Source organism: Vitis vinifera, chromosome 12 (assembly GCF_030704535.1).
Source record: "Vitis vinifera cultivar Pinot Noir 40024 chromosome 12, ASM3070453v1".
Taxonomy (NCBI): domain Eukaryota; kingdom Viridiplantae; phylum Streptophyta; class Magnoliopsida; order Vitales; family Vitaceae; genus Vitis; species Vitis vinifera.
The window spans coordinates 6,589,232-6,604,878 of NC_081816.1; the positions used below are offsets into that span (position 1 = coordinate 6,589,232).

The window sequence follows — 15,647 nt, forward strand, 5'->3', positions numbered from 1 at the left end:
CAAGTAGTTAGCAGGTTCAAGCATTGAAAGTGGTACGTAGCTCATCAAATAGTACATTATGAGCTGTAGCAAAGTAGTTTCAAGCACCATAAAGAGGGATGAAGTTGCTAACAAACAACCGACCTACAATGAATACTCCCGATATTACATTACCTTCATTGAATATTTCATTTAATTGATATCAAATTACTTTCGATTTATGGTTATTTGGTTAAAAGCATCATTGAAAACCTAAATTTTGAAATTTAACCCTCCATCCTATTTTGACTTCATTTGGACAAAAATACCCTTATCATTTTCTTATAAAAATAACCATTCTTTTAAACCCCACATGTAAATATTTGAAATTTTAAAGGACATTTATATCAAAAATTGATTATTTTTCAAATAAAAACATGAATTTTACCCCATTAATTCTTTAGTTTAATAGAAAAAATCAAATCCACTGGCAGAGATACTAAGCCTAACATGTGATGGGCCAGATACTGAACTTGCCAGCATCTAGTAGGCCACTAGATTTCCAGAGCATATGGCATGAAAATCTGAGAGCAAAATATGCAAGTTCCACTGGGAAAATTAATCAAAAGATTGAGATAACACTGTAAAAGAATTTAACTTGTATAAGATCAGGGATGAGACTGTTGCACTTTTAGAAATTTAAGGCACCCATAATATACCAACATTTAAAATCTGCCAAACCGAAAAGTCTGAGCGTCCACTCCCACTTTACATCCAGATTTCATATTTAAATTGAAAAAAAAGAACTCTTCAAAATCAGGACTCATTTGGACTTCTTACCAACAGGTGATCTCGCAAAAAAAACAAGGAAATCAGGAGCTGTCCATGGGAATATCACTGCTATTTGGATTTGATGGGTTGGCAATGAAAGGGCTCTCCACGATATTCTTGTCGGTCTGGCCAGCACCGAACTTGAACTCATGTGGAGGAACGTCTGCAGGAGGACGAGCAAAAATGGATGCAGCACCAATGGTGTTGAAGGCAGGAGCAGGAAGTGGATCATTGGCCTTTGGGAAGCCAAAGGTAAAGGATGCTGCCCCTGAAGGTTGGAAGATTGGCATGGTGGGGCTAATGCTCTCCATCGACCCAAAAATACTCCGCTCATACTCCTGCAACTGCTCGTGAACAGCTACGATACATGAAGAGAAATGAAAGTCAGATATGCAGCAGAGATGGGCCTGTTTCATGGATATGATTGGCCAGCATTGAAGTAGAAGACACATTGAATAATACAACAGGTAAACTGGGAATCAAAGCAGAGAACATTTTAATCATAATAATAACAGATCAGAGAAAAAAAAATTGGATCTATTGCAGATCCTTCAATTTTCCTCTGTTTCTACACAAGTCAACTTGACAACAATTTAATCAAAACTACTTCAAAGGGTTATAAGTGTTTTGGATTTTTGCCTTGAGACCAAATTCCTTACAGATGTCCACAGTTTGGTTATCATGATCAGCAGAAGAATGGGTTCAAAAGCTTCTGCATGGACATCAATGCTACATTGTATTAATATCAAGAGTTTCTATGGTCATGGTGATTTTGTACAATATTTTGCTCAGGCATCATCCTAAGGAGTGATAAAATCCTCTGCAAGTGTCCCTAATTTTGTAAGAGTAAACAGCAGATGAATGAAAGAAAATAAATTCGGATCAAGGGAAGACAGGTTTTTGAAAGAATTCCAACATCTCTTTAGAGTGATTATTAGGATAGGAAAAGGTTTGACCAAAAAGAAATTAGTTCCTCACGTGACTGATAAGATGCCTGTTAATGATCTATTATGGAAACCACAAAATCAGGGTATGGTAGAGCCAAAATCATGTTCAACCAATTTGGAGAACTAAGAAGTATAGATGTATATTTTGAGTGCACATGATAGTTTTATCCCATTTCAAAGAGATCAAGGAAAACTTCTGTAAACTATAGGTCTAACACCGTGTCCACCCACCAGCCCGACCAAAATAAATATAAAGAAAAAAAAAGAGTAATGCACACAATTTTTGGTCTTCCATTCCACTGATCATAAATTGATAAGTTTTAGTGGTTCAGGTTTTGGTTTTTCTCTGAACAATCTTAATAATCCTCTACCAGTTTTCTAATTCAAGCCAATTTTGATCATGATATTTCAAGAATATAGCCCAAGAAAAAAAATTATATAACGTCAGTTCAACTTAAGCGATTACTCATTGTAATGCTTCCTCTAACATCAAGATTTGTATCATATGCAAACCTTGAGATAGTTCAACAGATGGTCTCCGCTCTTTCACCCACTGATAGCTCTGTGCAAACCTCCATCCTTTGCACTTCATCAAGTACGCTATTACAATAGCTGGTGACCTAACAAGGGGACAAAATAACATAATTTTAACTCTCACAAACTGGACAGTAAAAGACATTTTTTTTATAAACAAAGATAGGATATATTAAAAGTCCCTGACAAAAGGGTGCACAAAAGTATAAATGTTGTATACAAAGGCACCAAAAGGTGAAACAAAGCTAAGGGATAAAGAAAAACAACTCCCCTGCCTCACTTATACCTCAGCCAATCAATGAAGTCCAACATGGACAAAAAGCTATCACCTATGTACATTCTAAGCCACACCAAAAAAATAAACTTGAAGGAATGTTTGATAGCTTGGTCCCTTTTTCAATATTTTCAAGAGCTCACCTATTTTTTTCTTTCTAGATGGTCCAAAATAAGCACAAGGGAGCAACTTTTGAAACTTTGTTCCCATTTTTCCTAACAAAAGATCCATGCCAGCTTAAAGGATCTCTCTTACTGTAGGGTGCATCACCCATTCTATCTCAAATAAAGCAAAAACAATCTGTCATGACATGACTGCTTTCGAACAATGAAGGAGGATATAATCAAATGTTTCTTCATCTCCTTTGCACAAATAGTTTGGTCCAATGTTAATATCTACCCCCACGTAGCTTCCAACACAAAAAAAAAAACCCATCCTCACCAAGGCCCAAGGATTCCAAACCATGCTTTTTGGGAATGTCTCTGAACTTCAGATGGTAAAAGGAGGAATAAAGAGACTTAACTAAGAAATTATCACTTATTCAATTTGCCAAACCATTTTATCCTCCATACCACTGCGGATCGATTTTGCTAGCAATTTCCTGAAAAAGGCCTTCACCTTTTCTAGTTCCCAGTCATGGATCTGTCTTGTGAACCTGTGGTTATCCTTCCCAATCTGCTCCCACATCTCAACTAACCATACATCTTTAAAGTCAGCTATAGAAAATAATGTGGGGAAAGCCTCACCCAAGGGTTCATCCCCATACAACCTATTCATTCAAAACTTCACCCTCTTCCCATTTCCCACTCTAAAGGTCGTTCTACTCTTAAAGTCTTCCCACTCACTTCTAACAGCCTTCCACACTCCCACCCATGCCCTACCTTTACTCCTTTGTAACACCATTTGCCCTCTTCCTCTACTTAGTTAAACGAAATTACCTGCTTCCCAAGAGAGTCGCTCTCGCAAATAAATCTTCATAGCCACTTACCATACAAAGCTTTGTAGAGGATGGTCAGTCTTCTAATACCTAAAGCCCCCACCTATCTTATCCTTTCAAATTAAAGACCAATTTACCAAAAGTTACTTGCTCTCAAAGGACCCTTCCCCTTAAAGGAGGTCCCTTTGGATCTATTCCAACCTCAAACTCACCTTCCTTGGAATGATGAAGAGGCATATGAAGCAATTTGGCAAACTCAAAGGAGTACTCTTAATCAAAGTCAGCCTTCCTCACATTGATAAGTACTCTCTTTTCCACATAACAAGCCATTTTTTTTAAAATCTCTCCTTTATCACATCCCATATTTGAGTTGATTTGAAAGGAGCTCCTAGCAAAGGCCAAGATATTTGGTAGGATGAGTTTCCACGCCGCAACCTAAAACCCTGGCAAGCTCATCCACATTGGCAACCTTTCCACTAAGAATCAACTCACTTTTCTCCAGGTTGATCTTAAGGCCTAAGATTACCTCAAACCCTATGAAAAGTCTAACTCAAGTACCCCATTTTTCCCTTTGCAACATCATTAAGGATAAGAGTATCATCAGCAAACAAAAAATGGAATAGGTTAATTTCCTCTCCTATTCTTCCACTAATCGAGAAACCCGAGATGAATCCCCTCCCCCCCTTCCTTTGATATTTAGGATAAGATAAAGAGACATAAGAATAGAGGATCACCATACCTTAATCCTTTAAAACTCTTAAAGAAGCTTTAAGTGGTTCCATTTACGAAAATAGAGAGCTGAGCAATATAGATACGCCACTTGATCCAACTTATCCATTTGGAGTCAAAATCCATTTTTCCAAAACTGCTAATAAGAAATCCCAATTGACATGATCAAAAGCCTTCTCGATCTCCCTCCTTCCCTTCTTTTCGACACATTTCATCCTAGAGGCAAGGGCTTCATTTACAATGAGAACCACATCCAGAATTTGTCGTCCTTTCACAAACACAAGCTGGAAAGTCAAGACCACTTTTCCCACCACTTTTTGAAGTCTATTAGAAAAGACTTATTGCTAGAAGCTTATTAATTCCCTCAACAACTAATTGGTCTGAAATCTTTTAAGTCTTCAATACACCTTTTTCTTGGGATTATAACCATGAAGGTGGTGTTTGGACTTCTCTCAAATGAGCCCAACTTGAAGAACTCCCCAAAAAAGCCCATACCTTACTTTTCATGAAATCTCAATTGAATGGCTAGAAGGCCATAGAGAAGCCATTCAACCTAGGGGCTTTATCCTTGCACAAACTAGAGAGGGTTGAAAAGACCTCCTCAAAAAAAGGAGCCTCCAGACACCCTGAATCTTCACTACCCAAACTTTCAAAAATCATTTGACTAATGCTCAATCTTCTACAAGCATTGACCATTTTATGGAGGAACTGTGTGTTCTTATCTCCCTCTTTAAGTCATAGCTCTTAACTTTGGCCTCCATGAAACTTCACCCATTATTGCCCACTTGCAATACTCCTCCATTGCCTTCCTTTTGGCCTCAATCTCTTGAATTGAAAGAATGGTTTCCCTTTCCTTTGCAACCTAAAAACCAATCTGATTCAAAGCTCCAACTTTATTCGTGACAACATTCCCAAAAACCTCTCTATTCCAAGATTTTAAGATCGTGTTTCAAGGCTTTTAGCTTGGTTGCCAAGATGTGGCTATACAAACCCCCAACAAAATAGCTTGTTCGCCGGTTTCTAATCAGGTCCTTGAACCTTTCCTCTTTCAACCACATATTTTCAAGTCTAAAGGGCGTTTTATCCCTCCTCAACCCTACTCCATCCAATAAAATGAGAGTGTGATAAAACTCTAGTCTTGGGAAAACACATTGAGTCAGGCCATTGAAATGATTTTCCCACTCTTTTGATATTAAGAAGTCATACATCAAGTAAAAGAACCGTCTACTAGGGGGAGGGGTTCCTCAAGTGAAGCCCCCCAATGAAATTTGAAAAACATTGTATAGTTGCTAAACTTCTTAGGCAATTCCTCCTTTACTTACAGAAACGGACTATGTTGAAATCACCCTTGATACGCCACAAGTCATCCCAACGCCCTCTAATATCACATAGCTCTGGCTAAAAATCCCTTCATCCCATTTTGAACCAGTCCATACACTCTTAAAAACATCCCGATAAAATTGTCTTCACTATTTTTGAACTAACAATAGATTTTATAAGACCCCACTTCCATATCAATTACTTCATCACTCTATTATCCCAAAAAAACAAGATTCCCCCAACCTGACCTCTAGCATCCACGGTGCCCCAACTTAAGAATCTACCCATGCCCAGACTCTTCACCATCTAAACAGACATTTATAGGACCTTATTTTCTTGTAGACACATGAGCTCCACCCTCTGAGGCCTTAATAAGGGATTTAATAACTTTTCACTTATCCTCCTCGTTAATTCCTCTTACATTTCAAGAAAGAATACAAAGCTTCATCAACAAAACTTGGAAATGTCCCAATTGCCTTTCCTGCTCCTCCTCTCTTTTCTTGAAGTAGAGGAATAATTGATGGACACTCCAACTTATTCAGTTCCCTCTCAAATCTAAACCAAGGCTAAGTTTCATTTTTATACCCGAACTTAAGGCATTGCCTCTTATTTTCTGCTCCATTCTCCTCATGAAGGCCACGATTTCTTCCTCGAAACCACCAATTGTCATCCCTATGAACCAACTGAAAGCTACTAGCTTACTAAACAACCTACAAGAGGGTTAGAATCCCACTATAAAACTGAGGGTGGATTGATTCCATCCCAATAAAAGTTTCATCATCCAACCCCCCTCCTTCCTCACCATTATCATTGATTAAATGATTTTCAGGAAACACCACTAATGAGTCATTTAGAATCATGAATAGAGGCCTAATCACCACCCTTTCAAGATCAATGGAGAGAGGATCGACAGTCTCCAAGTAGAAGCATGCCCTAAAGAAAAGAAAAGGGAAAAGAGACCGACCCAAACTACAAGAAGGAAGGAGGGGGTGGAACCATACTTGGGAAACAAGAGACTTCAGCCTCTAATGCTTCATCAGTGTTGTCCTCTCCAAGGTTGATATATCTTGAGTTGACTCTTAAATAACAAAATTACAAATGCCCTAGAACTCTGTTGTTCCCCCTATTGTCATCAGAGACAAGCTCACTCCTTCAATGCTAGGGTTCAAGTAGACTAAGTCCAAAGAGAGAGGAGTACTTATGGATTGAGAGAAGCCCAAACATTAAGAGAGCTCCTCGGCCCCTTTAAAAGCATCCAAGCCCACTCCCATTTGGACCAATTTCCCCTAAAGATCAATACTTCTAAATTTAATCCCTCATTCAAACTAACTCTTCCCTAGCCCAAAGAACAACTTACACGACTCTGGCCCTTAAAGGGTGAGGATGTTCCCAAGAGAGCCCGCGTCTTTGAACCAACCCTCAAGTCCTCCTTTAATCAGAAAATTTTCTTAGCCCTTTTGAAAGAAAGACATGTTTTTCTCTTTGGGCCTCCACCCACCAATTGGACCACCTCGTCTTCTATTGTATTCTTCTTCTTAAGGGTGCCTCTTACCTTATCAGCATCCACTAAGGCTAGGGCCCACTGCTACTTCTTTACTCCAGTAAAGCCTGCTATGCCCTTACCCTTTGCAATCCCTAGGACCTCAAGGAGCAACACAACATCACACTCTTTTTGAAGCTGCAAACCTAACCTTCCCACACTCACCACAACTCCATGCTAGTCACCCCTAACCTAAAACTTCATGCTAACTGCTCTCGACTCCACCTAAACCCAAGGTGGAGACTCCCACCATCAATGAATGGAGTAACAAAGATGGCCCACCGCAACCTAATATTTATCATCAAAAATTACCAATGGCTTTGTAGTTCAGTGGTACCATACATACACAGTGAAACATTGTGGGAGGGTACAAGATAAAGTCCAACTAGGATCTTTCACCAGAATTGATATGTGATATGTGAAACCATACATATAGCATTCCAGTTCTAGTCTGTTAGGGCCGTGTACGGATCTATTGTGGGGCAGGGGATACAATTGTCCCACACATCTACCTTTTGAACCAAAACAATGATGATGATAGAAATAACATAGTTTGCAATAGTAATTCACCTATTTTTTCCCGACATGCAATGTACAAGAACACGAGCCTTGTCCTTTTCACATTGCTCTGCAAAAACAAACACATGCATTACACTATGCCCAGTAAGCAAATTAAAGTTCACAATATGAAGACATCAACAGCTAACCAACTTGTGAACATCCAGACAAACTGTAACAATAGGTAAATTCTGATGATAAATTCATCAATATGTAAATGCCTTAAGTAGGCAGTGAATTAATGGAACAAATGTTTCTTCACTACCCACTAGCTTATTATATTTGGTTTTTCCACTTCAGTGGGGCTACGACTAGTTAGCTTATGTCTCATTATATTCCCACATTGGTAGAATCCAAATATTTCAAATGATCAGACAGAGCAACCAATGCAGGATGATTGCTAGAGCAGAATCTTTACTGATTTGGTGCACCTTAACATAAAATTGTTTGAACTCAAACAGTAAGCAACAAAGCCTTTTTATCTTTTTCCTTTTTTTTTTCTTCTTGTTGGTGCATGTGTGAGTGGGGGAAAGAGAGAAATATGTGCCCAAGTGTTCAAACCAAAAGCGGCATATGAATTAACAAATCATCAGTTTCCAATACCATATAAGATAGACACACCTAAAAACTGAATTGCATCATCAAACGGTAAACTTTTGTCATCTGGTAGGCAGTAATAAGTGAAGGAATTTTTGTAGAGATTTTGACAAGCAGGTACCGTCTGCAAAGAAACAAAATAAGATAAAGATCATGTCAGGCCTTCTATTATTCAGTGATAAGTGAAGGAATTTTTGCAAAGATTTTCATAAAATGATGAATATTAGAAAAGGAAAAAAGGGAAAAAATGAAACAAAATTTTTTTATCACCAATTAACAAGTTAGTGATATTAAAGATGTCCAATGGCATAGAGAACAACATCAAAATATAAAGAATAGACCATGGTAGGTATGCTTTCTGCCATTAAACAAATGAAACAACATCCTCACATCTATACATCAAAGTGAGTAAAGGATTAAAAAATGGTTACCCCACAATTTCTTAGACAATAATTAGTTGAATTAACAAGAAACCATAAAACTTATAACAAATAAGCCACACATTTTACTGTTTCAACAAAATTCCAAATGCAAATTAACAATACTCTTTATTTTCCTTTCTATGGAATTCATTTCCCCACTATCATGTGATAAAATATGCGCAAACAAGCATTATGAACCGAGTTATTGCAAACAGAAAATTTCTGTGACAACATTATGCACCATGATTTACATTACTAACCCAACTGGTTGAAGATTTATCACAATAAAAGGGCCTTCCTATCTCTAAGCCTCCCCTGACCAATAAACTCATGGAGGACTCTACATCATAAAAAATCTGTTATGTTCCTATTTTGACCCAGAATAGAGAAAGACCAATCAAAGCTAAACTCACACCCATTTTACCATTTGGCCACAAAGTGCTACAAATTGAGACATCCAAAACCGCAGAAGCAAAAGCCTAACAAATCATTGGTTGTTCCAAAAAGTGAAGGCTTCTAGTGGCAGGAAACAAACAATAATAGGTGAACCACAGAGGCATCAACACCCATAGGCTTCAACATAGCACACTGGTCAGGGATAATCCAATTCCATGATCCAATTTCTCACCAACCAGAGACTAAGGAAATGATGCAACATAAGGACAACCCACTTGGCATACCTCCAAAACCTACTATAAAAATCCTCCAAATTAGACCTCAAGCTTAACAGCAAGAGCAAGAGACTCTAAATATCAATTGAATCATGTTACTCCCACAACTTCCCAAAACTTGGAGGAAAAAAACCCCCAGCTCATACTCTTCCAAAATATCTTTATTAAGACAAGAATTATACCTAATTATCTACCAACAAAGATGATCAAAGCTTATACAAACAAATCACGAAAAACTCCAGAGAGAGTAGGTCCCTATGCCATAAATCTAATCAAACCCTCACAAGATCCCATAGCTAATGAAGCCCTTGAGGCATGGCTCAAGTGGTAAAGGGTTGGGGAGGGAGGTTCCATGTTCAAATCGCAGTAGGGACAAAAAATTTACCTATCAAAAAAAAAAAAAAAAAAAAAAAAAGAAAGATCCCATAGCTAATGAGATAACTTAATGCTTCTTATAACAACTTTAGAAATAGGCCATAGACATGGAGCACCATGATTACACAATTTCCTACCAGTACTGGAAACCAAATATCCTGTCAGTGCTGCATTTACATCAGCTATTGTCCTCTTCACCAATAATGCCACAGTCACCATCCCAAAAGGGCTTTATCCATAACAAGAAATGAAATAAATGCAAAAACCACAAAACATTTCTTAGATCCACTCCCTAAAGTGTATACCAACAGTAGTGCTCTCAGGCAATGGACCAGAGATTTCAAGTTTGAGCCTTCCCAGTATTTAAGTGGTCTAGGGTAGAGGGGTGGGCCCATCATTTTGCCTCATTGGCAGTTGGATAAATGCCTCATCATCAAAGCAGATTCCCCATTATTAAGGGGGTAAAAACTATATCTCGCGTCCATTAAATGATATCTTGACATGTGTATCTATTTTATTTACCACCAACACCAAGATAGTAAGAGTGGGAGATAATAGATAGGAATAAATGGAATCAAAAGCTTCACTAAGTCTTTTTTTTTTTTTCTTTCATATGGCCTTCACTCCCACCCAAAAACAATGTGCTTCATTTGCAAATATCTCGAGACAGCCAATGTTTCCATCAGAAAAAAGAAAACCTTGAATCAGTTTGAGACAAGTCTGGGTTATCAAAAAACTCAAATACCTCCTTTCATGCAGTAGTTTTGTAGGAATGAAAAAGAAACCCCTACAAAATTCCACATGAAAATTTCTGAAATGTTTAAATCTCAAAGCAATCACTTAATCACTAAACATAAAGGATCAACTAATTTAGGTGTATCAATAAATTTTACCATATGCATATATTCTTGCAAAAATCGGCATAACCACTTCCACTACACTCCAAACTCCTTTTCTCTTTCCTGTCCACAAACTTGCTCCATAATCATACTCCATGCTTTTAAGTTTTATCCCCTTTTAAACACATATTCCCAGTTTCAAATATCATTTATTCAAGAAAAAAAAATAGTGAATACATTAAAAATATAAAGATAAATTTGTGTTCAATGTTAACAAACAATGAAGAAAACAGAATCTATATACAATTTTACCAATGGCGTTGATATGTAAGAAGGATGGTTTTTACTTAGAAAGCAAGTAAATCTACTCAACACTGTTGGGCCCTGAAAGTGATTTTAGTAATCTTTTCTATCAGTTTTCACTAGGGATGGTAGTGGATTGGGTTTACAAGACCACCTATCCTGGCCTACCCCTATTGGGATGGCTATAGGGAAGCCAAATTAGTGAGGCGTTTGAAGACTTGGGCTGAGTTGGAGGAGACCAGATTTTATACCAACCTGACCGTCTAGCTTTTATTTATATAGAAATGGCATGTTTTCCCTTCAACATTTTAAAATTTCCTTATGAATCCCATATAAATAATGTGATTTTCCCCAAATATCTCCATTCTCACTCCCAGCCTCCGACATTTCAAGCCCTAGCGCCCCATTCATCCATTTCTTCAACGTCTTCTAAGCATTTTCAATGGCATTTTTTTGGTGTTTTCTCCAGCATCTTCCTTTGGCGGTCTTCATCAAATATCCAAAACAAAAGACTATTACTTAGAGGTGGACACCAACTCAATCCGGTGATAACATTGCTTGTGGGTTTTGCTTTCTATGCCCTTTACTTCGTTTTTTGGCATTTGCGTCTTTGTGGGGTTCAGGATCCTTGGTAGGGTTTGATTAGAAGAGGTGGATCTGTGTTTCAAGATCTGTGTGTTTTCGCATCTGCATTTTGCTTATCTTCTTGGCTTTGCTCTTATCTTAGGGATATTCTGAAAGAAATACATTTTTACATCATTGATTGATTTTTTCCACCTTTATACGGGTCTTTGATCCTACAAATTTTCTCCAAAAGTTCAATTTTTCCCTGGGAAAATTATTGGCCATTTAAGGTGGATGACTTTGTTCTTTTAATTTCAATTTCATAGTATGGTCATCTGTTGATGGTCTACTGATTATTTGTTAGAAGTGATATATGGCCCAAGTTGATCCATCCTGAATCAACCCACCCCCAAAATCCAAGGTGGACTGAGATGCAAATAAACTTAGCCGCCCCATCCCACCATGGATTTAGTTTAGGGATGGGAATTTTCTTATTATATAGGGGTGAGGCTGAGATAGGGTTGACCCATCCTACACCCGCGTTGTTTATATCCTAGTTTTGACACTTACATGGAAACCTTTCACCTTTGTCTCTTTTTGTTTGTGTTTTGTGTGTGTGTGTGTCGGGGTTTATCAAGAAAATTTCATTAAGGATATGGCATTAGTGGGGAGTCTCAGCACCCCAAATCCTCCAAATTTTTATTCACTGTCCATCTTACAAGGATTCAAGACTGGTCATGATAGCTTTTGAAAGCCACCAAGGACTTCATAGATCTACTTTTTTTTTTATATGGATGCTATCCTTCACTTGACTTCATGGATCTCCTTAGATCACCAAACTCCACTTACATCACCATAGTGCCACACAAACACCTCCATAACCATTTCCCCTTCAGAGGTTGACTTATATAACCACAATCAACCTAATACCCAAAACACAACTTCTTCAACACACCCATACAAAGAAAGTCTATTTGAACTTGCTCTACCCTTCTGGATAGCCTGTAATCTTAAACTAGACATGGAGCAAGTCAGTACATTAACAAATATGCTTCTAACCAACACTAATTCCCCCCTTTCAGAATTTAAATCCTCCCTAATCCACCAAACCTGCTTCCAACTCTTTCAACAATCCAGTAAAATGCCAACTTAATCTTATAAGAAGTCCCATCAACACCCAACATTAATTTCCAGATATTGTAGATTCATTACTTTCCCCACCACGAAGCCCTCTTGCTTCAAATTAACCTTCAATCATGCCACCACTTCACAGCAAAGAAAATCCTAACCCTTCAACACAGAAGTTGCATCCTCTGCATAAAGAAGGCAAACTCGTTCAAGGTCCTGAGGATGAATCCTTTTTCTAACCCAAATTACCACCACGTTAGCCCCTGCTCCAACTCAAAAGATAAATGTGAGCTTCTTTAAGCCTCAAACCATGATGGCTCCTCTAACTAAAGTCACATCTTCAAAATTATGACACCCTCGTATCTTTTCTCACAAATTTAACATGTATTCTTTTTTATCTTCCTGCATGTCCTAGTAGCACCTTCAGCTCAACTAAACCCATCCTCCTTGTGCATAAAGTCATTTCCTTAGCTAAAACTCTCATCTTGTCCTCATAGGGTACCACTCTAGCATCTCATGAATGCTTTTTCATTATCCAATACTTCCCAACTCAGCATCTTCATCATGTAAATCTCATTTTATGGTCATATTTTTCTTGACTTTTGAGTATTCTATACCATAAAGCATTCACAGATTTCCACACCATAACTAAAGCAGTTTATGCCATATAGCATTCACAGCCGTCATAACCGTCAAAACTACCTCTTCCCAATAATGCCTCATCCGCACAACCAGAGATAGAAATCACTTGAAACATAGAACTTCATGGACAAAGCACTAGCTAGTGACATAATAATTGGAGGAGAGAATTAATAAAATCACCTTCCAACCACTGGATTGCATCACATCTAATTAACACTCCTTTCAATGAATCCACTACATTATCCCCCAAACACTTATCAAAAAACTAGGTTTGATTGCAAAATACAATATTTAATCAAGCTAAGGGCTTTTCTGAGTGCCAAATATGGTAAAGGTAACAAACAAGTGAAACCAGCTATGCTTCAAAATTGTTTCAATTCCAATCCTCAAGATTCAATAAACTAAATTTATCACCGAATTGAAGGAACATGTGCACAAATACTAATTTTGCTAATTATTGTCCCTATCTGCAGCACAGATGACTACTCGTGATCACTGAAGTTTGAACCATTAACTAAATATACAGAAATCAAAGATACCAAAATATGTGTATCCTCACATTGAGAACGCGAGAGATTCCCTGAGTCTTGAGAAGCTCCGAGCGCGATGCGTTATCGTAGCTGCCCAAATACAGAAACTCCGGCAGGATCTCTGACGGAAAAGCGCTCACCTGAATCGAAGTTTTCTCTGATGATGCCGGAATCCGGTGGCCACAAACACCACAAACCTCTCCTTCCTCATATTTGTGGTAGTGGCCACAAACCCCGCACGGGTTCTCCCTCTCCCTCTTCCTCATGTTAAACGACAATGTTTTGGCTGACACCAAGAACAAGAAAAGGCCTCTAGAGATCAAAAAGGGGAAGACCCGGATCAAGGAAGAGAGAACAAGGCCAAGTGAGGGTAGGTTTTGAACAGGGGGAGTGAAACGACGACGTTTAGAGTTAGACCCAGATAAGGAAAAAGGCCTCTGGAGACCAAAATAATCAAAACCCAGATCAATAAACGGGAAATAAAGGATGGGTTAGTGTGGATTTGAAATTTGATAATTCAAAGAGAGCGAACTAATGGTAAAGATGATCTTCGTTTGGGGAAGTTTACAAGGAAGCTTCTTCAATCAGATTTGCTTTTGGGGCCTCATAACTTTGTCTCTATATCAGTGCTATACAGTATGCACCACAAGATCAAAGCACGTCTCCCTCTCTCTCTCCTATATATATATATAGATTATTGTATACTGATGCTGATGAATCGATGATGAAGACATGAAGAGGGCTGCATGAGATTCTTGATGATGGGCACCCAGGGCAGTGATAGTGAAATGCCACAAGCTGTCCTTTTTCTCCCTTCAATCACATGGGGCTTGCCAAACACATCTTTGTTTTGCTAACTCTTCAGTCTGCAATCATGGTGTGCTACATTTACTTCAACTGCTGTTTCATTAGATTTCAGATCTCCTTGTTTCCCCATCACATGAAATATTGTTATTTTTTAAATAACAAAAATACTTTTTAATAAATACTCAATAGTATTTTTTTTAGTAGTGCATGTATTCCAATTAAGTTGAAGAGCAGAAATGTATATATTCCAAGGAAACAATAAGGAAAAAGTAAGTTTTTCTGCACTAAAAATAATTACAAAATAAAAAAATATTAATTATTTTTAGATAGTTATTTAAAATTTATATTTTATAAGCTCGGTTCCGGTTTTTCGTATTAGTATATGAAAATATACTTTGCTACTCTTTTTAAATGAATAGAGTTGCTACCAAATTCTTATGTAGTGGATCAGTGAATCACAATTTTATTAATATAAATAATTTAATCCATTGTTACAATACTTTATTTGAACTATTCTTTTACTAATTATATATTTATCTTAATATTTAATTCTTATCATAAATGTTTAAGATTGTTTAATAAAATTAACTTAAAAATTATTATAAATCCTTATATTAACATATTTATTTTTGTTAGATTATAATTGGGGGTAAAGAAGGTTAAGTAATAATGAAGGTTGTAGAATAATAAAAAAGATAGTTGAGGTAATTAGGATAAATATGAATAAAAATGTAAAATGAATATGTAAATTTAAAAATAAATTAATTATTTTTAGTTATGTTTTACTTTAAATAGTATCATTAAATTATTTTAAAAAACATATTTAATTTACTTAACAACTTAAATTAAATTATTAAGTTACGTATTAAATTGATTTATGAAACACTCACTTATAGTCTATTTAAAAATGATGAAAAAATAATTACTTTACTAATTAACCCTTCAAAATTTATTTAATTTAAAAAAAATTATGAAATTGATTTTTTTTACTACCTTTATGCAATAAATATAACTATAATACAAATATGTGGGTAAAATTAGAAAAAATATGACCGGCATATGAAAATACATGGTCAAAATATGATTAATATACGTGACCTAAAAACTATAATATAATCAAAGTACAATAAATATCATTTGG

At 37.0% G+C, this 15,647-nt stretch overlaps 1 protein-coding gene across 1 annotated transcript; it reads right to left on the bottom strand.

The window, feature by feature from the left end:
• Positions 1-594: 594 nt before the first annotated feature.
• On the bottom strand, positions 595-14,647 carry LOC100249965 (protein-tyrosine-phosphatase IBR5). The gene is made up of 5 exons (XM_002277144.5): positions 13,729-14,647; positions 8,250-8,349; positions 7,641-7,698; positions 2,250-2,356; positions 595-1,147 (listed from the first exon to the last, which is right to left on the bottom strand). The coding sequence occupies exons 1-5, from the start codon at positions 13,963-13,965 to the stop codon at positions 831-833; spliced, it is 819 nt and encodes a 272-aa protein (XP_002277180.1). The 5' UTR covers positions 13,966-14,647; the 3' UTR covers positions 595-830.
• Between the last annotated feature and the right edge of the window lie 1,000 nt (positions 14,648-15,647).

Coding starts and splice junctions, on each gene's coding strand:
- LOC100249965 (XM_002277144.5), bottom strand. CDS start 13,965: ATGAGGAAGAGGGAGAGGGAGAACCCGTGCGGGGTTTGTGGCCACTAC. Junction 8,350..13,728: donor GAATCTCTCGCGTTCTCAAT/GTGAGGATACAC, acceptor GTTTCTTTGCAG/ACGGTACCTGCTTGTCAAAA. Junction 7,699..8,249: donor TGATGCAATTCAGTTTTTAG/GTGTGTCTATCT, acceptor TTGTTTTTGCAG/AGCAATGTGAAAAGGACAAG.